We start from the raw sequence: 23,012 nt of genomic DNA on the forward strand, positions 1-23,012 counted from the left end.
TGGTGGAACTTCATCGATCATTTTAGGCCACTCTAGATTTTCTTAGATACATTAAACTAGACTACATCACTCTGATCCATAATCAAATGCACAGATTATTAACTGAAACTGGTTCTAGGAATTGTGGGATCTAAAACTGGTTCTAAAAAAGCAGGATTTAGGGGGCTTCCCTGGTGGTGCAGTGTGGCTAAGAATCCGCCTGCCAATGCAGGGGACACGGGTTCCAGCCCTGGTCTGAGAAGATCCCACATGCTGCAGGGGAACTGAGCCCATGCACCAAAACTACTGAGACTGCACTCTAGAGCCTGCGAGCCACAAGCTCGTGCTCCGCGACAAAAAAAGGCCACCGCAATGAGAAGCTCGCACATTGCAACAAAGAGTAGCCCCCACTCCCCACAATTAGAGAAAGCCCGCATGCAGCAACAAAGACCCAACACAGACAAAAATAAATAAATAAAATAAATAAATTTTTTTTAAAAAAGCAGGATTTAGGTGATAGGGTCTTCACCAAGATGGAGACTAAAACGTAGTATCAATTTGTTAAATTACCAGGAAAATGTAGCTTTCAGAATAAACTGGTAACAACTACCACTTATTATGTGCCAGGCAAGGTGCTAAGTAGTTTATGGAGATTGTTTTCGTTAATCTTCACAACCACCATTTAAGATGGGTATCATTTTCTCATTTACAGATGAAGAAGCAGAGTCACAAATGTGAAATAATTTACCTACGGTCACAGAGGTCATGGGTGCAGAATGGAGCAGTTGATGTCAAGCTGAGTACCTCACAGCTTTAACTGACTGCCTGTTTTTTTTCTCAGAGGTTATTGGGGTTAATCCCCATCCTGCTTGCCTCAGACATCATCCGGGTCCAGAACATCATAGCCATCCGTTGCACCTCATATGGCTCTGAATATCCACCCCTCCTTCCCCAAGGCAACTTGGCAGGGCCTAAAATGGTTGAAATCCCTAGACTGCCACTAGAGTGATGAGAAGAAGCAGTCTTATCTGTTTACCCTAAATTGCCATACAGATATGCTCATTTTTTAAGTGGGCTATTACATAGAAAAAGTTGGGAAGCTCTACTTGAATCCAGTCTAATCCTCCTCCTCTCAAAATCCTCTGGAAATCCCAATCTATGATCAGCAAACTCCACTATACCCTCAATCTGTCCTTGGAAAGTCACTTTATTAAAACCTGGCATCCCCTGAAGACACTGCTTCCCTGTATGCAGCCCTGAAGACACTGTAATAAAAATGACCTAGCCTGAGAAATAGACTAGAATTGTAGCAAACATGTACCCCCGCAGAGTGAAGGCAAGTCATTTTCTACAGGCAACTGTTTTCCACAATTTCCCTCAGGAGCACCCATGCTATTTTGGATTAATCTCAGGTTCGAATCGAATAACACTTGTTCATATCCTGTTAGTAAAACCTAATCTATGGCCACTTGTAACAGCTGGAGATGTGTTTGCAGAGCTGAGAAGTAGAAAGCATCATATGGGGTAACCCAGAAACCATCATGATCCCCACAACTGTGGCTTCTTTGTCCCACCCTATGCACACTAACCTTGGTTGTTGTATTACTCATGTTTTGTTTTGTTTTGTTTTAATTTTCTGTTTTATTTTATGATGCTTTGACATCTTGGGACCTTGCAGACCAGGATGGAACTGCCCCTCTCAGGGTTTGCTAATTCCTAGAGATAGAAAACCACCTGCCTTCAAGCACACCTTTCATATGCAAACCAACCAATCCAAACCAGTATCCCTAACCACCTCCTTTATGGACTCTCATACACCAAACCAATATTCTCACTACCCTAAATCACCCTAGGGCCAGGTACCAGAAAACCAGGGACCACTCCTATGGCCCAGAGCACTGTTGAAATTATTCAAACTAGTCAACCCAACCTCTTACCTTGCCTCACCCATTCCTTCCTGGGGAAACCACAATAAAGGCTCTGGGCAATGCTCTCCCCTCACACCTTCTGCCTCCTGACCAACCTTGGTGCTTCCCCATATGGCCCTGCATGGGCCTCTTGGGAACTGCACATAATAAAACTTTCAATGGCATTGAACTCCTGTGTCATCACTCAGTCACCTCTATAAATTAAGTCCTGGGCACAATCAAAACACTTGTCACTTCCATTACAGCAGTTAACATATACTCTCTGATATCATGTATAAGTAGATACTTTCATCTCCAGAATTTAATCTCCCTGAGAGTAGGAACCATATTTTACTAAAAAGCTCTGTAGGACTTGCCTGGTGGCGCAATGGTTAAGAATCCGCCTGCCAATGCAGAGGACACGGGTTCGAGCCCTGGTCTGCGAAGATCCCACATGCCAAGGAGCAACTACACCCATGTGCCACAACTACTGAGCCTGTGCTCTAGAGCCCACAAGCCACAACTACTGAGCCCGCATGCCACAACTACTGAGCCCACGTGCTGCAACTACTGAGCCCACGTGCTGCAACTACTGAAGCCTGCGCCTAGAACAACAAGAGAAGCCACCACAACGAGAAGCCCGCGCACCGCTACGAAGAGCAGCCCCGGCTCATCGCAACTAGAGAAAAGCCTGCGCACAGCAAAGAAGACCCAACACAGCCAAAAAAAAAAAAAAAAAGGAATATAAAAAAATAAATAAAATTTTTAAAATAAATAACAAATAAAAAGCTCTGTAGTGTGGGTTTGCATGCCCAAGAACACACACACAATCACTGTTTATTCAACTGAAATGTTTGCTGAACTGTGGCCAATTTCTGTCCCTTCACAAAGCCATTTCCCTGGAATTGTTCTTCTCCCATAGCAACAATACACAGTAGAACATGTTGAGAAGTGGTTCTCATTTTCCACAGGGAAGAAATACAAAAGCCCCACAAATACAAGGCATCACCTGCACTGCTGGATCCCAATAAGGAGTCCAGGCCTGGACCAATATTAGAAGCATTTACACAAAGCAGAAAAATGGTGACACGGGCTGTTCAGACACTCAGTGCTGTAGCTCAGGACTCTGCCTCAGTGACACAGGGGACAAATCGTGACAGCATTCATTGGAGAATAAATGGAAGTTATTTTGAGCATCTAATTGGATTGGCAGTGGGGAACTGGGGATTATTTATTATTATTTCCAATAATGTATAGCATCTTAAGTATCCCATTCTCAAGATTTGCTCCACTGTGCTTAAAAAATACATATGCTTGAGTTCTGGGACTTTGACAAAAATGCCCTCTATCCCTTGGTATTTCTACCTGAACAATTCATGCTATGCAAATATGAATAACTAGAAATCTTCTTTAAGATAAATAAGTAACATATAGTCATCGGTTTTTAGGCTGGTCATCTGGTATTGGCAAAAAGACATGGATTTGCAGTCTGAAGACTGGTGTGTTCAAGCACACCAGTGACTGGGCTCTGTCACTAACTAGCTGTGTGACCCTGATAAAAACCTTCACCTCTCTGTCTTTATCGTCAAATAAGAATCTATCATAAGAGAACCACCCTGAGGATTAAACGTTATAATGTATGTTAGAGGTGCTTCATAAACTATAAAGCACTCACAAACATCAGTCATCTATTGCATTGGAAGCTCCAGAGCCTGGCATGAGGCCTGACACAGAGCTGGTGCTCAGTATTTGTAGTCTAAATGAGTAAATACCACTGATGAGCTGTGTGACCTCAGGCAAGAAAAATCTCTCTCCTCCTCCTCTGATACCACTGTCCCCCTTGTTCACTGGACTACAGCCATACTGTCCTTTTTCCTGTTCCTCCTATACAGCAAGCTCAGTCCTGCCTCAGAGCCTCTGCTATTTCCTCTGCCTGGAACACTCTTCCCCAGCTCTTTGCATGGCCATCCCCCCTCATCAGGTCTTAGGTCAAATGTCATTTCTTCAGAGGCTTTCTCTTACCACCCTGACTAATGTTCCTCCCCTATCATTCACCCAATATATATTCCTGTTTTATTTTCTCCTCCTGTTGACTTGTTTATTACACTCTCCTTCACTAGAATAAAAAACACTCTACTAGAGATTCTCTGTCTGTCTTGTTTACCACTGTATTCCAATGCCTAAGACAACATCTAGCTCATAGAAAACTCTCAACAAGTGTTTGAATAAATGAGGTTGGAATAACTTAGTATCAAAAGTTTCATTCATTCAACAAATGTTTTGTATGTACCTATGAGGATTCAGGCTCTATTTCAATGTGCTGGGGATTCAGCTGAGAACAAAACAGACAAAAATTCCTGTTTTCTTGGGGCTTGCCTTCCAGTGGGGAAACAAACAATAAACAAGATAAAAAGCGAAGTACATACTATATCTGATAATAAGTGTTAAGGAGAAAAAAATAAATAAGGCAGTAAAGGAGGATATGAAGTGTGTTTGGAGGGGCATACAGAAATGCTAGACTGAGCCATGAGGCTATATGGGAGAAATACATTCCAGAAGGCCAGGGTAACTGGGACAGGAATGAAGGGATTGGAGGCTAACAAAATAGAGGATGACGTCAGGGAGGTTAAGAGAAGTCAGATTGTATAGGGCCCTGTTGGCTAACCCAAGGACTTTGTCTTTTACAAAGAGTAAGATAGGGGACCTCCCTGGTGGTGCAGTGGTTAAGAATCCGCCTGCTAATGCAGGGTACATGGGTTCGATCCCTGGTCCAGGGAGATCCCACATGCCACAGAGCAACTAAGCCCTTGTGCCACAACTACTGAGCCGGCGCTCTAGAGCTGGCGAGCCACAACTACTGAGCCCACATGCCACAACTACTGAAGCCTACACACCTAGAGCCCATTCTCCACAACAAGAGAAGCCACCGAGGGCTTCCCTGGTGGCGCAGTGGTTAAGAATCCACCTGCCAATGCAGGGGACACTGGTCCGCGCCCTGGTCCGGGAAGATCCCACATGCCGCGGAGCAACTAAGCCTGTGCACCACAACTACTGAGCCTGCAACCTACAGCCCACGAGCCACAACTACTGAAGCCCATGTGCCTAGAGTCCGTGCTCCGCAACGAGAGACCACCTCAATGAGAAGCCCACGCACCGCAACGAAGAGTAGCCCCCCGCTCGCCACAACTAGAGAAAGCCCACGTGCAGCAACAAAGACCCAACGCAGCCAACAATAAATAAATTAAAAAAAAAAAAAAGAGTAAGATGGTAAAGTTTTGGAGAATCTGAGCACCGGGGTGTCATGATATGGCCTGTTATAAGAGGATCGCTGGGGCCGCTGTTTTGGGAATACCTTAAGGGTAAGCGAAGAGACCAGTAAGGATGCTACAATAACCACAGCCAAGACATAGTGGCTCCGGAAGACTGGGGAAGGAGCAGGTGCGGGGTTGGAAGATTAAATTTTGGCTTTTGACAGTTACTTTGGAGTGGAGTTTAGGGGGAGGTCTAGGCTGGGGGTCAGCAGCTGGAACTCAAATGGCAACAAATGTTGCCCTGCTAGTGAAATGAAGAAGATATTCCCACATAACAGAGCCTTCATGCGAAAGAAATGAGGTGTCAAATGCTGACCGGAGCAAGGTGAGAACCCTGAGCCAAGGACTGCACGAGCCTGTCCCGGAGGGAGGGGTATGCGGTGGAACCGGCGACCGACTTCCGAATCCACTGCACAAGCTCCGAAGTCCCAGCAGCGTCGACGAAAAAGAACGGCCAGGGTCAGAACCGCAACGCAGCCTGCAGTACTCAAACCTCGCGAGATTTGTTGGCCGGGCAAAGCTATCCTCCCACCCACATCTCGCGAGACCAAGGTTCATGAGCGGCTATAGCCGGTTAGGGTTTGTGGGGAAGATGGAGTATTCCGCGTTGGGCACCGCGGAGGCCGCGGACAGCGGCGCGGCCCGGCCGTACAACAACTCGGAGGAGCGGGAGGGCCGGGAACCCGACGGGCTGCGCTTCGACCGCGAGAGGGCGCGCCGCCTCTGGGAAGCAGTGTCCGGGGCCCAACCAGTGGGGAGGGAGGAAGGTGAGTCCGGGGACTTCAGAGGCAGGAAGACACTTGCCCGCCTGCTCCTTTCGCGGAGAGTGGCGGAAGCGCGGGGCGGGGACGCGGACCAACCCCCGGGTCTACGGTCACACCCTCTGGCGCCCGGCCCGCCCCCTGGCGTGATGCGACCCGGTACTCCCTGACTCGTGCACCTCACCAAGACCTGGGCGCGTTGTGCCAGCTCCCCTGAAAATCCTGGCTGTACGACACAAGAAGCGCGTGCAAATGGTCAAGGGCCTTCTCACGCTGTGGCCGCGTGGTTCTTTACCCCGCCTTACTCACCCGCGAGAGCTTACTTCTTCCTAAACTTGAGGACTGGAATCCTCCGGGCGTGCAGTCCACGCCGTTTCGGAGACCCTCAGAACCTTCCCCGCCAGCCTCGTAACCCCTTCACCATCCCAGTCTCCAGGTTCCCCCACCCCTAGTGTCTCTTGCCTCCCTTCTCTCATGCCCCACACTTCCGAGGGCTCTAGAAGGCCTTCTCCATACCTCAGTGTTCCTCCTGAACTTGGAGACTGAGCCCTGGCTTACCCCTGTTTCTTGGTGTCACCTGTTTCCACCACTTGAATCCCTTTTCTAATGTGGGAGCCAGAAGCCCGAGAGCCTGGCCGGGTATACTATGGCTCCAGCTTGTATCCCACGCTTGACCCAAGGTTGTGGAGAACAGGATATACAAGTCTGTCTAGGGGGGCACTTCTGGGCTGAAGCTTCCCAGCTTGTTCTGCACTTGACCTAGCCCTGGGTAAGATGGAGATAGAAAGAGGAGGATGGAAAGAGCTGCTCTGACCCCGTTTTGTGACCCCTTTCACAGTCCTTAGCAGAGCTAGCTGCTTAACTCTAACCCAGAAGTACACAAACTGGGCTTTTGTGGTAATCCTGTCAGGTAATCTGCAGGGAAATCAGATTTCTCTAAAGGTTTGTTTGCTTGCTGAGCAGACTAATCTTGGAAAGTTAATATGTTGCTTGTGAACTGATTGTCCTGGGATAAAATGGAATTTTTGACCACATCCAAGGAAGATATGTTTAAATTTGGGGTGGTATACATACCTATACCCTGATGTATACTTCTCCAATTTAAAAACTAGTCTGGTCTGACTCCTAAATTAATAAGAGGCTCCTATCCCCCTCACTCTCATACTTTCAAACTTGTTTGGCACAAAGTTGCCTCTCCTCCACCCTCCACCGCCTGCAATTTTCCTTTCATTAATTTGACCAACATTCACTGACGCCTGCTCTGTTCCCAGGATTGGCTGGGCATCAGAGCTACAGAGTTGAGAATAATACTGGCCTTGCCCTGGAGGGGCTTGTAGTCTAATCCAGGAAGCAGACACCAAGACACTTGCAGTATAATGTAGTGGGTGCAGTGAAGTGGGAAGTCTAAGAGTTGAGGGTACACGAAGAGGAAGCGCCCTTTGTCCTCAGGGGATACAGAAGGCATGCCTTGGACATTGAAGCAGAGAACACAGCAGCTGTGCTCTGGGAAGTGAACTGTTTATGTGTGTATGAATGCCCACAGTCATTTAGAACCCAGTTCACTTCCCTGCTCTCCTCACTTTGTCCAATAATTTATTTGAGGTCTAGGTAGATACCTATAACACCAAGTCCTACTCACGTTGGTTTTTTATTTTCTCTTAGTTATAATTTTTGTTTTCTCATTGAGTTATAATTTACATACCATAAAATTCACCCATTGTAACTGTAAAATTCAATTAATTGTAGTAAAAGTATAGAGTTGTATAGCCCTAGTCCAGTTTAGAATATTTCCATCACTCCAATTTGTGCTCCTTTACATTAAATCCCCACTCTTACCTCCTGCCCTCGGCAACCACAAATCTGTTTTCTGTCTCTATAAATTTGCCTTTTCTGGACCTTTCAGTAAATGGAATCCTATAATATATAGTCTTTTTCATTTGGCTTCTCTCACTCAGCATGTTTTTGAGGTTCAGCCAAATTGTAGTGTGTATTAATACGTCATTCCTTTTTATTGCTAAATAGAATTCCATTGTATAAATCTTGCTTTTTTTATTCTCTAATAATCTCTGCCTTTTTTTTTTTTTTTGCGGTATGTGGGCCTCTCACTGTTGTGGCCTCTCCCGTTGCGAAGCACAGGCTCCGGATGCGCAGGCTCAGCAGCCGTGGCTCACAGGCCTAGCCGCTCCGCGGCATGTGGGATCTTCCCAGACTGGGGCACGAACCCGTGTCCCCTGCATCGGCAGGCGGACTCTCAACCACTGCGCCACCTGGGAAGCCCAATCTCTGCCTTTTGAGTGGGCTGTTTAAACTATTGACATTTAATTTAGTTGTTGATATGGCTAGACTTACTGTCCCTACTTCATGAACCTATGAAAATCAGCCCTCTATGTCACATTCTAGATCTCTCAGCCTCTGCCCCATACCCCTTCTGATTGTCTGTCTACAATATGGATACAAAATAAATCCTGCCAATCAGATGCCTTCTCATAAGATTTGGAAGGCAGAAATGCAGTGAAGATCATATTTCTACAGCTATTGTTACTGTCAAGAAAGGTCGTGGAACTATAAGATCTTCTTACATCAGTGTTCCAGCATCCATTCTCCAGCTTCATATGTTAAGAGGCATGTTCAATGACAATGGAAGCTTCTTACTTCCAGCAAGGCTGCAGTGGAGGCCTCAGAGATTATAGCTCACCTGTTGGAACAGTTATGCATTGTTCCTAGAGACATTTCTGGAAGGCTCAACCTAGTACCTTCAGCCTTTCCAATGATTTTCTAAGCACCTAATTTCCTGTATCAAACCTGTCCCCTCTGGTAATTGGTAATTGGATTAGAGTTGTATGTGGATATCTGGGAAACAGGGATTCACATTCAGGCCACCTTCTCAGAATTCTGATAATTCATATAAGTTCTTTTTCCCTCTGTGGACCTTAGCTTCCTGCAACCTCATGAATCTCTCACAGATTTTGTGAGTCAGGAATTCAAGAAAGGTTTGGCTGGACAGTTCTGACTCAAGGTCTCTTATGCAGTTGCAGTCAGGTAGTGGCTAGAGCTGAAACAGCAGTGGGATGGAACTTCTGGAGGCTGGCCGGGCATCTCTTTTTTCACATAGTCTCAGGGTCTGTCCATGTGATTTCATGCATGGAATAGTTAAGGCTTCCTCACAGCTTGGAAGAAAATCGCTTACATGGTAACTGAAGACTTTAAGAGCAAATATTCCCAATTTGGTTCATTTTTATAATTTCTATCTTCCATGTGTCTATATGTTGCTTAGTAGTCAACCAGTGATTCATTGAACATCTGGAGCCAGTAAAGGCCTCGGTTGGATCTGTAGGTAGGTAGGAAATTACATTCAAAGTTCAGGCCATTTTAAAGTCAGCCCTGGCTTTTACTTTCTGTCAGGGCCTTTTGCATCTCTTCTGTGCATGTGTACAACCTCAGAGTTGGCCAGGAGTATGTGGCTAACTTGGGCCCTCTTAGGTCCCCACTGCCACACAGTCTCAGCCACAAACATGACACAGCAAATGCTATAGTAGAGCCTTTGGCCTTTCCTCCTCACCTACCTCTGAGACCATAACTTCCACCAATATTATCACTAGATAGGGGTGTTGCCCACCACTCCAAATCAAGTGATTTCCTCTTCCACAGGGAAGCTATTGGTTCTCACATCCTACCTCTTCCTGGTAGAACCTCTGCACTGACTGAGTGTGGGAGGGGATGAGAGCAGTCCCACAATACCGCTCCTCTCACCCGAAGTTCAGCAGATGTACAAGCATAAGTGCTTCCCAGATTGTTAAGTGCCTTTGGTCAATTTCCAGGGTACTGAAGGGATTGTTTTTGTCAGTTTTGTTCAGTGTTTTAGTTGCCTTGGGTGAAGAGGATCTCCTCACTCTGCTATAGCCAAAGTCCCACCTCATACTCATTTTATATTCAACTACACTTCCTCTGCCTGACTTCTAAATTTGGAGGGTCCAAGACTCAGTCCCAGGAGTCTCAATTTGTATCCCCAGCTCTGACCTTTCCCTCAAGCTCTAGGCCTGAATGTCTAGCTGACTACTTGATATCTCTACCCATGTATGTGATAGACCACTCATGTTTAATATAGCTGAAGGAAACGTCTTTAATTTCTCCTCCAAGGCTGTCTTCCTCCAGTTCTCATCTGTTAGTTTCTCAAATTCAAAACCTAGGAGTTATCCTTGAATGCTCTCCTACTTCACCCCCTACATCCAATCAAAGAAATTGGATGTCAGATCTACTTCTAGAACATAATTCCAAATCCATCCACTTTTCTCATCTCCATTGACAACCTGCCTAGTCCACATTTCTATCATCTATTGCCTAGAAGACTGCAACAGCCTCTTCCCTGTTCTTCCTGTTTCCATTCCTATTCCCATACAATCTGCTGACACAACGAATAGACTAATCTTTTCAAAACATAAGCCATATCTTGTCACCTCTCATTACACTAAGAATAAAATCTGTAGTTCATACCATGGTTTATGAGGCCTTATACTCATTCCACATGATCTGGTAGGCCTCAAACTCTCTCCAACTTTATTTCCTACCACTATTCTCTCATTCACCATACTCTATCCACACTGTCCTTCTCTTCATTCCTTGCATATGCCAAACTCATCCCTGCCTCAGAGACTTGACAGTGTCTCAGGCTGGAACAGTTTCCCCCAGACCTTCTTGTGGCTAACGCCTCCCTAGCATGGTCTTCACTGACTATACTGCCCCAACATTCTCTACCACTTACTTTGTTTGCTTGTTTTCATAATATTTCTCACTCTCTGTCACTATCTTGCTTATTTATTTACTTTGTACTCTCTCTTATTTGTTGACATGGCCCCAGCACTAAACCCATTGCTGGCACGTAGAAGGCATTCTGAATACATAATTGTGAACTGTGTGAATGTATTCTCTGAGGCCAAAGAGGTGTATTTCATTTATTCAGCAGGTATTCAGCAAGCCCCTCCTGTGGGTTAGGGATTTTATTTTTAATTTATTTTATTGAAGTATAGTTGATTTACAATGTGTTAATTTCTGCTGTATAGCAAAGTGATTCAGTTTCATATATATACATACATATACATGTATATTCTTTTTCATATTCTTTTCTATTATGGTTTATCACAGTATATTAAATATACTTCCCTGTGCTATACAGTAGGACCTTGTTGTTTAATCCATTCTATATATGATAGTTTGCATCTACTAATCCCAAACTCCCAATCCATCCCTCTCCCACCTCCCCCTTGGCAATGATGAGTCTGTTCTCTATGTCTGTGAGTCTGTTTCTGTTTTGTAGATAAGTTCATTTGTGTCATATGTTAGATTCCACATATAAGTGATATATGGTGTTTGTCTTTCTGACTTCACTTAGTATGGTAATCTCTAGGTCCATCCATGTTGCTGCAAATTACATTATTTCATTCTTTTTTATGGCTGAGTAGTATTCCATTGTATATATGTACCACATCTTCTTTATCCATTCATCTATCAATGAACATTTAGGTTGTTTCCATGTCATGGCTATTGTGAATAGTGCTGCTATGAACATAGGGGTGCATGTATCTTTTTGAATTATAGTTTTGGCTGGATATATGCCCAGGAGTGGGATTGCTGGATCATATGGCAACTCTATTTTTAGTTTTTTGAGGAACCTCCATACTGTTTTCCACAGTGGCTGCACCAATTTACATTCCCACCAACAGCATAGGAGGGTTCCCTTTTCTCCATACCGTCTCCAGCATTTGTTATTTGTAGACTTTTTAATGATGGCCATTCTGGGTCAGGCATTTTATTAGATACTGGGTATACAAAGTCATAAGTGACATGGTCCTTGCCCTGTTTAGTCTTTGGGAGTCAGATTCTGAATATCCTTGAAAGGAAACCCCGTTTCCTTTAATAAAACAAAATCCATCATCTCCATGCGAGGAGAGAATGGCTGGATCCTGACTCCTGGGTAGCATTTTCCCTTTATGGGCTTTGCATTCTGAGGAACCTCTCACCCTCCCTTTTAAAGCTCTGGCCCAGATGTGTTCACAGACCCACTTCTGTTGATTTCTCTGAGCATGGCTGAGGCAGCCACAGTCTTTCACAAAAATTACCAAACACTGTAGGAGAAAAATAGGGAAATAAACAAAAGACCCTCAGGGTCAGAAATATAGCCAGACAACAGCCCTTCTTCCCAAAAGGGCTGGCATAAATAAATAAGCTTTATATCTTGTGGAGTAGGGAGAGGCACCTTAAAAGTTCCCCCCCAAGAACCTCCCTCCAGAGAATCTTGCCCACTTTTTGGTCCAGAGTAGAAGATAAAACACATGAATTTGCCGTCCCCTCACGTTTTCTAGATTCTACCCCTGCCTCAGATTGTCGATGTCATGATAGAGCTCATGCCTTGTGTGAGATTTTACTCCCTCCTCAAAAAGTAAAGCTTTGTTTTCCAGGCCCAACAATTAAGCACAGGTTAATACTATAGATTCCTATGGTGTGGAACTTGTGTGACACATTAGGTAATTTTTTTTTTTGGCTGCATTGGGTCTTTGTTGCTGTGAGCAGGCTTTCTCTGGTTGCAGCGAGTGGTGGCTACTCTTCGTTGCAGTGCACGGGCTTCTCATTGCGGTAACTTCTCTTGTTGCGCAACACAGGCTCTAAGCATGCAGGCTTCAGTAGTTGTGGCTCGTGGGCTCAGTAGTTGGGGTGCACGGGCTTAGTTGCTCCGTGGCATCCGGGATCTTCCTGGACCAGGGCTCGAACCTGTGTCCCATGCACTGGCAGGCGGATTCTTAACCACTGCGCCACCAGGGAAGTCCCTTCTCACTGTTCTTGATCTGATTTTGAAATATCTAAAATTGCCTAACGGAATTCCATTTTGGCTGGCTCAGCTTTAACCTCGTTCCCAGAAGCATCTTTTCCCTTCCCGTCTTCCTCCACATGAAAGCGAAGGTTCTCCAGCAGGATGACAGACCCAGCAGCTAGGTCAACACAAGCTTTCTAGTCCTTCAAGAACAAAACATCCTTGCCCAGCAGAGATTTGAGTTCTACAGCAACTGGCTGCAGGGAGTACTTGTCAGGCATGGGGACACCATCAGTCCAGCCCAGATGGCTCATAAGAACAACTGACTTGGCTCCAGTGTCCAAGCAGAATTTGATGCTTGGAACGGCAGCCTTGATCCTCTGGTTGTTTGTTATCTTGTTGTTCTTCCTAGGAACATTGAAGTCCACTCTCATGATGACCCGCTACCCCTTCACGTCCAGCTTGTCCAGAGTCAGCTTGTTAGAAAGTGACATCTTGGCAATTCAGTGGCAACAAGAGGCCGGGGGAAGAGACTGGGGCAGTGACAGCAGCAGAGACTGCGTTTGCCACTCTCTTAATGTTCTTTTTAGAGAGAACTGCAAGCCTCTCACACCAGTATCTGGCTAGAATTGTTTCATTTTTATTGTATTTATTTTTATTGGTATTTACTTAAGTTTATAATTTAAAGATTTCTTTGTAAAAGAATTTACTTAGTAAAGAAAGTTGGCATAGGGACTTCCCTGGTGGTCCAGTGGCCAAGACTCCACACTTCCACTGCAGGGGGCTTGGGTTCCATCCCTGGTCGGGGAACTAAGATCCCACATGCCATGTGGCACAGCCAAAAATAACTAAATAAATAATAATAATCATTTAAAAAGAAAGTTGGCGTACATAAAAGTATAAAGTAAGTTACAGGTGAGGTGGCACGAGAATATAGCGTGAGTCATGAAAGCAGTAGGGGAGGGGTGGCTGAGGTTTGCCGATTTAATAGTATGGCATTCCATTACTCAGTTCATGCGTTTGAGGCAGGGTTCAAAGACAGTGCTGTTGAGGCAGGTTTTTAACTCAAAGATTCTTTATTTTCCTCTCTGTAGTGGAACACATGATCCAGAAGAACCAGTGTCTCTTCACCAGCACCCAGTGTAAGGTTTGCTGCGCCTTGCTAATTTCTGAGTCCCAGAAGCTGGCACACTACCAGGTATGCCCTTGTACCTTTAGTACTGCTTTATTTTTCCAGACCCGGTGTCAAACCCCCACTTCTCCCTGGCTTGTGCAGTGAATTCCTTTTTAGCCACCCAGGTGTTGCCTCCATGCATGTTGGCTGTGACTTGAAGATTGACTTAATTTTTCTGAGTCTCATTTCTTCCATCCAAATCAGGATCATTATACTTACATGTCCCCATGCAGCTTGGTACAGTAGAAAGTACATGCTTTGGCTTTAAATAGACCTGTGTTTGAATCACATCTCTGCTATTCATCTTGGGCAAGAAACCTCACTATCTTCAGCCTCAGTTTCCTCATCTGTAAGATTGAGATGATGATAATTTTCTCATAAGTTATTGTGAAGATTAGATTTGACAGCATTTAAGTACTTTATACAGAGTAGGAACTCAATAAACTAGGTTTCTTCCCCCACCCTCTCCTCCTCAAAAGTGTCTGTGAGGATGAATCAGATGAAAATCTAGTGTTTTTGAGTGCCTTAGATATGAAATGGCATTTAGCTATCTTTGATCTTTTTCCTGGGTTCTTGCAGAGCAAAAAACATGCCAACAAAGTGAAGAGATACCTAGCAATCCATGGAATGGAGACATTAAAGGGGGACACGAAGAAGCTAGACTCAGATCAGGTAATACAGCTGCCATGTTGAGACTGCTCACTTCCTGATGAAGCCAGCAGGCAGGTTGGTGTGGTGGAAAGAACATGGGCTTTGAGTCAGACTGACTTGGCTTCAAATCCTGGCCCTGTCCTGTGATTTGGGCAAGTCTTATTACTTCTCTGAGCCTTGATTTCTTCCTCTATAATAATGAGGATGCTAATGTCAACTACCTTTCAGGATTTTTCCAAACTAAAATGAAGGAAGGTTTATTAAAGCACCCAACACAGAGCCTGGCACATAGTAGGGGCTCAGTAAATGGAGCCATTGTCAGTGGTTTGTTAGAGTAGGACAGCTGTCCATTCCCTACTCAAGAAGAGAAAGTGGAAGAAAGCCAGGTTGCTTGCTTTCTTGAGATCTGGGGGAAAGAGCTGAGTTCAATACTTGAATATTTGGAATAAACAAGTGGAATAAACACTTTTCCAGCATGTTTGCTTTTTGCCTTAGAAATACTGTGAGAATTATGCTGAAACAACCCCAGTCCCTCAGGTGTACCATTATTTTTGTTCCATAGCAGGCTGTGCAAATGTCATGGGATGAAAAGTCAGCAGACTAGGGCCCAATACTAGCTCTACAACTTAACTGGTTGGGTGACTTTGGACAGGTCACTTAACCTCTCTGTACTTCACCCATAAAATGGAGATAATAGTTCCTACCTCTTAAGGGTATTGTGAGGTAAAATTCCAATTCCTAGTGGATGCTCAATGAGTAAGAGCTTACACTACAAACTGTGCCTCCCTGTCATAGGGACCACAGGTTTGGAAGGGCCTTGCTTATCCCTTCTCCAAATTCACTGGCTCATCCCCTGGTTGCCCGTCTTGTGATTTAGAATCCAGAAAGACAAGATCAACTCTGTGACCCTGGGCAAGCCACTTCACCTCTTTATATATCTGATCCTTCTACTCTCGGAGTGGCCCAGTAGTTCTAATGAGATCATGGGCCCCTCCCCGTCCAACAAAGAGTTATCCAGCCCAAAATGACAATAGTACCAAGGTTGAAAAATGCTATATTAGAATGAATACTGTATTCAGAAATCAGACATAAGAGAGAGGGAACTCTTAATATAGACTTGAAGTACATTGTTTTCTAGCCTAATCATAATCATGAAATAAAACCCAATGATCTGCTTGTTCATCAAACCCTGAACATCTGCTGTGTGCCAGACTCCAGCAGAGTGCTAAGGACAGGAAACAAAGATGAATCCAACAGTCTTTGCCCAAATGTTGCACTTTAGTTCCCAGAAAAGTCTCCTAAGCTGTGACACTGTCAGTTTAGGGTGACAAGCGAGTGGTATGATAGAGGTCTATTTAATGCACTCCAGGAGTACAGAGGAAGAACAAGATTAGTTCTTCCTTCCTGGAATAATCACACAAAGTGGCTTGATAATTGTTTACTGAGTAATTTTCTTGAGTAAAAGTCTCTCAGAAGAGGTAATATTTAATCTGGGCCTTGAAGGCTAAGCAGACATATGCCAGGCAGTAAAGAAAGGAAGATCATTCTAGGCAGCAGGAATGGCCCAAATAAAACAAGGAAGTAGCAGAGAACAAAATGGGGAATGGTGAGTAGAGCATGGGATGAAGTAGCTGGAAAAGAATCCAGAAAGGTAGGTTGGGGTTAGTGTGTGAAGGGGGCCTTGAATGCTCATTCTCCTATGGGCAGTGGGGAACCAGTGAAGATTTTCTGGCCGGGCAGTGGCGTGATCAGACCTGTGTTCTTTCTCCTAACCAGAAGAGCAGCAGAAGCAAAGACAAGAACCAGTGCTGCCCCATCTGTAACATGACCTTTTCCTCCCCTGTCGTGGCCCAGTCGCACTACCTGGGGAAGACCCACGCAAAGAACTTAAAGCTGAAGCAGCAATCCACTAAGGTGGAAGGTACTGGTTTTCCTGAGTGGTGCTATGTATCGGGACCCCTCCCGTCCTCAAGGCACCAATGCCAGGTGCTCCCAGAAATGCTCACTGGGGCCACAGACTTGAAGAGGTTGAACTGCTTTTGAGAGCCCTTAAAAATATCAAAGTAGACCCAGCTTCAGTGAAATGCATCCTTGGAGTTGTACTCACCTAACCTCCCTTTCTTTGGTTACATCAGTTTTTCTCTATAGAAGCTTCTTAGCCCTGAGCTTTTGTCCTTAAAAATAATTGTAAGTCAGGAGTGCCAAAGTCCTCCAGGTTATGCACACCAGGAGAGCATTCCATCTCCTGCCTCTCTCACTTAGATTTTTCCCTCCTAGCATTCACCTGCCCTGTTGCCATGCATTCCAAGTTAAAAAGCTAAATCCTTGTCTTTTTCGTGTGCTCAGGTTATGCCCTGCTCACTTTAATCCTCAAAGCTGCCTGTTCTCCTCAAGACAGGGACTTGCCTTTCGAAGCTGAATACTTCAGTGCTGCCACTACTGCCCAGCAAACTGTATTTGCAACTGCCATGAATTCATTCCCAGTGCAGTGACTTCTAAAATAGCCCCCTTTATCTTGTCGCCACTGGGGCTCAGCCTTCACTTTCATCTCATTAACTAATGACTTTCTGGGATTTTAAACCTCTGCTAACTGCAGTTAGTCAAAACTGAAAGTTCTTTGATCTTTATTTTATTTTTTTCTTGGTAATTTTTGCTTCTGTCTTTATTTTGGACCAAGAAGTAGACTATACTATCTATAATACTTGTCCTTTTTTGAATTGCTGTATTATAAAAACAAGACAGTGATGTTTTGGAAGACTTTGAAGAGAGGGTAAAAAAATCACTCATAATTATACTCTCTTATTACACCCCAATCTAGTATTCCTGCTATGAAACAAGAGATAAAGTCACGGATGCCCAAGTTTAAATCCTGCCACTGCTATTTACCATCTGTATGACTGAACTTCTTTGTGCCTGAGTTTTCTCACCTATAAAATGTTGATAATACTACTTCATAGGTTTTGAGGATGAAATAAGGTATACAAGGAACCTAGGATATAATAAATGCTCAGTAAAGGACAATTCTCTTTTTTTTTGGCCAAGTGGCCTGCAGGATCTTAGTTCCCCGACCAGGGATTGAACCCTGGCCCTGGTAGTGAAAGGGCCAAGTCCTAATCACTGGACTGCCAGGGAATTCCCGACAGTTCCTATTGTTAGTATTATCACCATCATCAAGATAGCCAGTGAATGGAATCCCCACATAAAATGCAGTAGTTGATCAGGCATCCACCACCTGGAGCATGTCACTGGCTTTGCTTATGGTTTGTTCATCATTAAGTTATACTAGTACTAATTGCTTTTGTTTAAAGCCAGTGTTGGTACCATTTATGGTACCAAAAAGATTAAACATTAGACCAAGGGAAATTAGCTTAAGAACAGAACTTTATATGGTCACTTATCTTTAGGTTTATATGAGCTTAACTTTCTATAAATGGGAAAATTCCCTGGAATATGCCCGGTCCAAAGATTCCATATTCAAGGGTTTATGTTTTGTATTTACTTTTGGCCCTTGCCACATAACAGGTATGTTTTTATATAGTTATAATCATAGTGCATGTACCATTTGTATCCTGCTTTAACTTTTAATTTTGTAGTTTAAGCACATTTCCATGTTATTACATGAGTTTATAACTATATTTCTGAAATTAAACATTTTTCTAATGTAAAAGTAATACAAGCATGTAGTAGAAATATGGAAAATATAGATAAATGGAAAGAAAAATACTCATAATTTTACCATTCAAAGATAACCACTGTTAACATTTTGGAGTACTGTTTCTCCTATAATCTTTTGTTATGTGTATGTGTGTATATCTGTGCGTATATGTGTTTTATGTATGTCTAGATTATGTACATAAACGTAAAATACTTTAACCTTATTGTTTTTATAAAAATAACGCATACTCATTATTGTTATTTCTAGTTCAAACAATGCAAAAGGTACAAAGAGGAAAGTAAAATACCACCCAAATCCTGCCACCAAGAGAGAAACACTGTTAATATGTTGGTAACATTTCAAAATACCAGTATACACATATAGATTGCACGTTATGTCTTTTAATAATGACATGATCGTATCATGTGTATAATTTTTTTATGCTCTTTTCACTTAATATAACATTTGTATTTCCCCATGTTATTAAAAACTTTTTCATAAACATTTTTAGTGACAATATCCCATCACAGCACATTTATTTAACCAGTCCTCTAATGGTGAACATTTACGTTTTCCCCCTCACCTTTATTAATGTTTGTAAATAACACTACAGCAAACATTCCTGTAGAATTCTCTTTCCATATTTCAAGTTGTTTCCTGAGAGAAGACTCCTGTAGCTCTCATTTTTACTGGATGTCTATTAAGTGGTTCCTCCAACTTTACTTAACCATTCACCTCTGATGCTTCTCTCCAGTATCTTTTAAAGAAAGACCCTTATGTTTCAGTGGTCATGATTATTTCTTTTCTGAGGTCAAGAATCTACATTCATTGTAGAAAAGTTGGAAAAGACTGAAAAGCACACTTTTACTCGATGCTTTTGGTCTTTTTTCCACACATCACCAGTATGGTTTTTGTTGTTTTACAGAACCGAGGACATAAGAACCAGTTTGCTGTATAACCTGCTTTTTTTTTTTTTAACTCAACACCACATACTGAATATTTTCTAATATTATTGAATATTCTACAACATGTACCTTACTTTTCCAGTGACTTGCTGAAACAATGGCTAAGGAAAATCAAATAGCCAGGGAAATTGAGATTTCCTATACTGGAAAACCATTGTGGGAAAAGCCAGCAAGTTACTCCTGGCTTGTTGAAAATCCTCAAAACTTCCCCCATTGAAGTAGTACAGAGATGAAAGAACATCTGTCAGTGAGTGCTGCTGAGCCCCACCTCTCCTCCACCATTGGTGGGGGTTCTAGACCACATTTTTAAAGCAGTGGTTACTAGATTGACACCATTCCAGCCACGTGGACTCATTAGTGAGTCATGACATCCACTTTATAAAGCAGCAGTGCAGCCTGCAGTCAGCATCAGGACATTTGTTGGCCCACGGGAGGCTTACATATATGCCCATACCAGGCTCTGATTAACTGAATTCATGGACCACAGCCAGGGATGTTTTCTGAAGGTGAACGCATGGACTGTAGCCTTCAGATCTCCCTGCCGCGCTCTGGCAGCCTGGCATAGAGGAGAGGGCATGGTCTTTAGGGTCACACAGGCCTGTATTCACTCATTAGCTGGGTGATCTTGGGTAAGTCATTTCACCCATCTGAGCCTCGGTTTTTCTCTGTATTGTGGCAAAATGACACCTACCTCATGGCATAGTTCTGAGGACCAAAAGAGAAAATATATATACAAATCTCATAACTAAATGTCAATGTCATCCTCCGCTCCCCCACTCAGCCTAGAAGGCAGTGTAGCCTAAAAGGCCCCCCTAGTATAGTGCCTTTTCTAAATGACCCTCCAGGCCCTCAGGCCCTCAGTTTCTACATCTGTGCATTGACTTCCAAATCTATAACTGGGATACTTTGAGGATGGGAGCAAAACACCCAAACTTCTTGTCCCATTTGCTGTGAAGTTCTGGGGAATTCTGAGGGATGAGAAGATTGCAAGCATGTACATATCTAATCTGTTGTAATTTGGCAACTTGATAGTAGAAGTGCAGATCCCTCTCTAAATATAAGAAAATCAGGATTCATGTGCCTGAAGTAGTTAAAGCTGCCGAACAAAGTAGGCGGTCTTTGGGCTCCCCATATCTTCTCAATTAGAGAAGATTTTCACTGTGTGATTCACACAGGCAGTGCCACACCTGCAGGTGTGATTAACTAGTGACCCAGCCTTTCTTTGCATTCAGCATACGCGAAAACCTGGCACCTTCTGGGTTTTTTCATTGTTTCTGTTTGAACTCTCTCACCGCAGCTCTGTCGAAACGCCTTACAAACCCTTTCCTTGTGGCCTCCACCTTAGCCTTGCACCAGAATAGAGAGATGATAGACCCAGACAAGTTCTGCAGCCTCTGCCACGCGACTTTCAATGACCCTGTCATGGCTCAGCAACATTATATGGGCAAGAAACACAGGAAACAGGAAACCAAGCTCAAACTTATGGCACACTACGGGCGGCTGGCCGACCCTGCTGTCACGGACTCATCAGGTAAGGGGCTCAGCTCACACCCAGAGCTGGATCGGGGCTTGACTGCTGGGGTTCCCTGGACCACCAAGGCTATGCTTTTCCTCCTTAGGTCTTCTGAAGCAGTCATTGCAAACTCAAATGCCTGCAGAGGCTGGACAGGAAATTTCAATATGTGAAAGAGCCAGTAGGGGATATGATCAGCTGAGGGTATGTGCCTCTCCTAGACAGCTCCAGCCAGTTGTTACCATATCTTCCAGTTTTTCAAAAGAATCTAGAAGCCAGATTTGAATAAGAATTCTCCTGATTTTTAAATGTGCAACTAAATTTTTAAAAGTTTAAACCGTATGTGAGTCAAACCTGCCTGCAAGCCAGATTTGGGGCAAGGGCCACCAATCTGCAACCTCTGATTTAAACTCCCTGTCATCCACATTTCTTGTGTGAGGGCCTCAGCAGCCTCTGCCAGATTTTATAATGTCCTCAGAATCCCTCGTCTCCCAGCAGCTAAGGCCCACCTGTGTCCCTGGGATAGAGTGTTGAAGGAGACCACTCTGACTCAGAACATTAGCTACTGCCCTGACCTCCAGATACCAGTCAGCATCACAGGAGTGAGCATTCATAAAAAGTTAGGAGCCCTTCCCGTCACAGTAACTACTCACAGCTTATAGTAAGGGTGGGGAGGGGGAGGTTATTATTTTCTCTTTCAGTCAGCAAATATTTATTGAAAACCTGCTGCATTCCCTCATTGGGGTATAGTAGTGACCAAATCTGATACAGTCTCTGTCTTGTGGAGCCCACTTAAGCATTGGTGTGGGTCCCCAGGGCTTCTTCCCCAGGCCATGGAGATGCAGCACCAGACAGAGAGCACCATGGCATCCAGGTACAAGGAAGCTCTTGCTCAGAGCCATCTGTGCTCTTCCCACAATCCTGGAGAGGTGAACACCCAGATGCCATAGATGTTCCAGACCACATATGGGCAAGGGGAACGATCATGCCTCTCTAACAACCCCCCAAACCCCAAAGCACCATACAACACAGGCCGTCCTTGGGCAATACTGACTGATGAGAAGGTGCAAAGTGGTGGCTATGCAGCAAGGGGGAGATTCCTTTAGCAGGGTGCCAAGGATCGCCTTTCCAAAGCCTTTGAAAGACCCTCTTTTAGAAACCTCTTCAAAATCAGAAAGGAATGACTAATATTTATTTACTGGTCCTACATATAGGTAGTGCCTTTCCCTTTAACAGGATCAATTCCATATGCTGGGGCATCTGGAAACTTCAGAACCAAGCTCCTCAGAGCCCTGCTTCACGACATAGCATCCAGCTAGCACAACCCAGTGTTCTCTTGCAGCTAACCCTCTTTTGCTCCAGTTCCTGCCCCAGCTTTACTTGGTCCTGCCCTGGTCGTTCCCTCATTATCTCTTTTCCACTGGCAGGACTGAGGCACTGCAGTGTTTCAGGCTGCTTATCTTAACTTGTATCCATTCTTTTCTTTTATCTCGAGCCAAAGCCTCCTTCTTGTATTTACCCTCCTCCATTTGTCTAAGCTAAATTACCATATTTAATCCTAGAACTGTATCCTGGATCCTTTTTTCTGGCTTAAATCATTTGACTTCATTACAGATCAACTAAATTCTTTCATGAAAATCTAGGTGGGGGGAAAGGGTATCACATCCTACTTTGATATTAATATATACATTATAATTTGATCCCCACAGCATTCCTATAAAATAGTTGTGATTTTCCCACTTTACAAATAAAGAAGATGAGACTCAGAGTGACTGGCTCAGGTCATACAGCTGATATGACCTGATGTTAATAAGTGACAGCATCAGTAGGGGTCTGTAGCTCTGTCTGGTTCCAAAACGTACACTCCTTCTCCCTGCCTTCAGTTCTGAGTGTACTTGGCTGTAGGCTCTCCGAGTCCTGGATGTCAGCAGAGACACTGAGCTCTCTCTGACCCCCTTCTTACAAAGGTGGGATGTTGACCTAGGGTATGCAAGCAGTGACTTCTGCTGACAGGGGTTCTGCCCTAGCAAAGGATTTAGGTTGTTAGCAGCTTGGCTTTTCCCTGCTGGCTTCAGTCGACCCTTGTTCATTTGTTCTTTCAGACAGTCAGTCATCCTGCACTTACCAATGGCTGCTGTAGTCCAGGCCTTAGGCTAGATGCTCTCACACTTAATTACCTGACTTAATCCACACAACAACTCTGTTGTGCACATTTGATTATCACCATTTCACAAATGAGGACATTAGGATCAGAAAGATGAAATGATTTGTTCTGGGTCCCACACTAGGCTGTG

At 44.1% G+C, this 23,012-nt stretch overlaps 1 protein-coding gene across 6 annotated transcripts in view; it reads left to right on the top strand.

Moving 5' to 3' along the window:
- Positions 1–5,773: 5,773 nt before the first annotated feature.
- The window catches only part of LOC111169833 (zinc finger protein 346), a 30,179-nt gene continuing 12,940 nt past the window's right edge, over positions 5,774–23,012 (top strand). For 3 of the 6 annotated variants that reach the window (XR_002643297.2, XM_022564361.2, XM_022564359.3), the window contains exons 1-5: positions 5,775–5,964; positions 13,855–13,958; positions 14,514–14,606; positions 16,362–16,506; positions 20,503–20,736. Coding sequence is in view for 5 of the 6 variants with exons in the window: in XM_022564361.2 (XP_022420069.1) it covers positions 5,790–5,964; positions 13,855–13,958; positions 14,514–14,606; positions 16,362–16,506; positions 20,503–20,736 (751 nt within the window). In the remaining variant the exon portion in view is untranslated. Of the gene's footprint in view, positions 5,965–13,854; positions 13,959–14,513; positions 14,607–16,361; positions 16,507–20,502; positions 20,737–23,012 lie in introns of all 6 variants that reach the window. The other 3 variants (XM_089909726.1, XM_022564360.2, XM_089909725.1) reach the window with 3 other exon arrangements.

Source organism: Delphinapterus leucas, chromosome 3, assembly GCF_059928025.1.
Source record: "Delphinapterus leucas isolate spDelLeu-1000000601 "Yukka" chromosome 3, BTC_Dleu_Yukka2, whole genome shotgun sequence".
In the NCBI taxonomy this organism is placed as follows: Eukaryota; Metazoa; Chordata; class Mammalia; order Artiodactyla; family Monodontidae; genus Delphinapterus; species Delphinapterus leucas.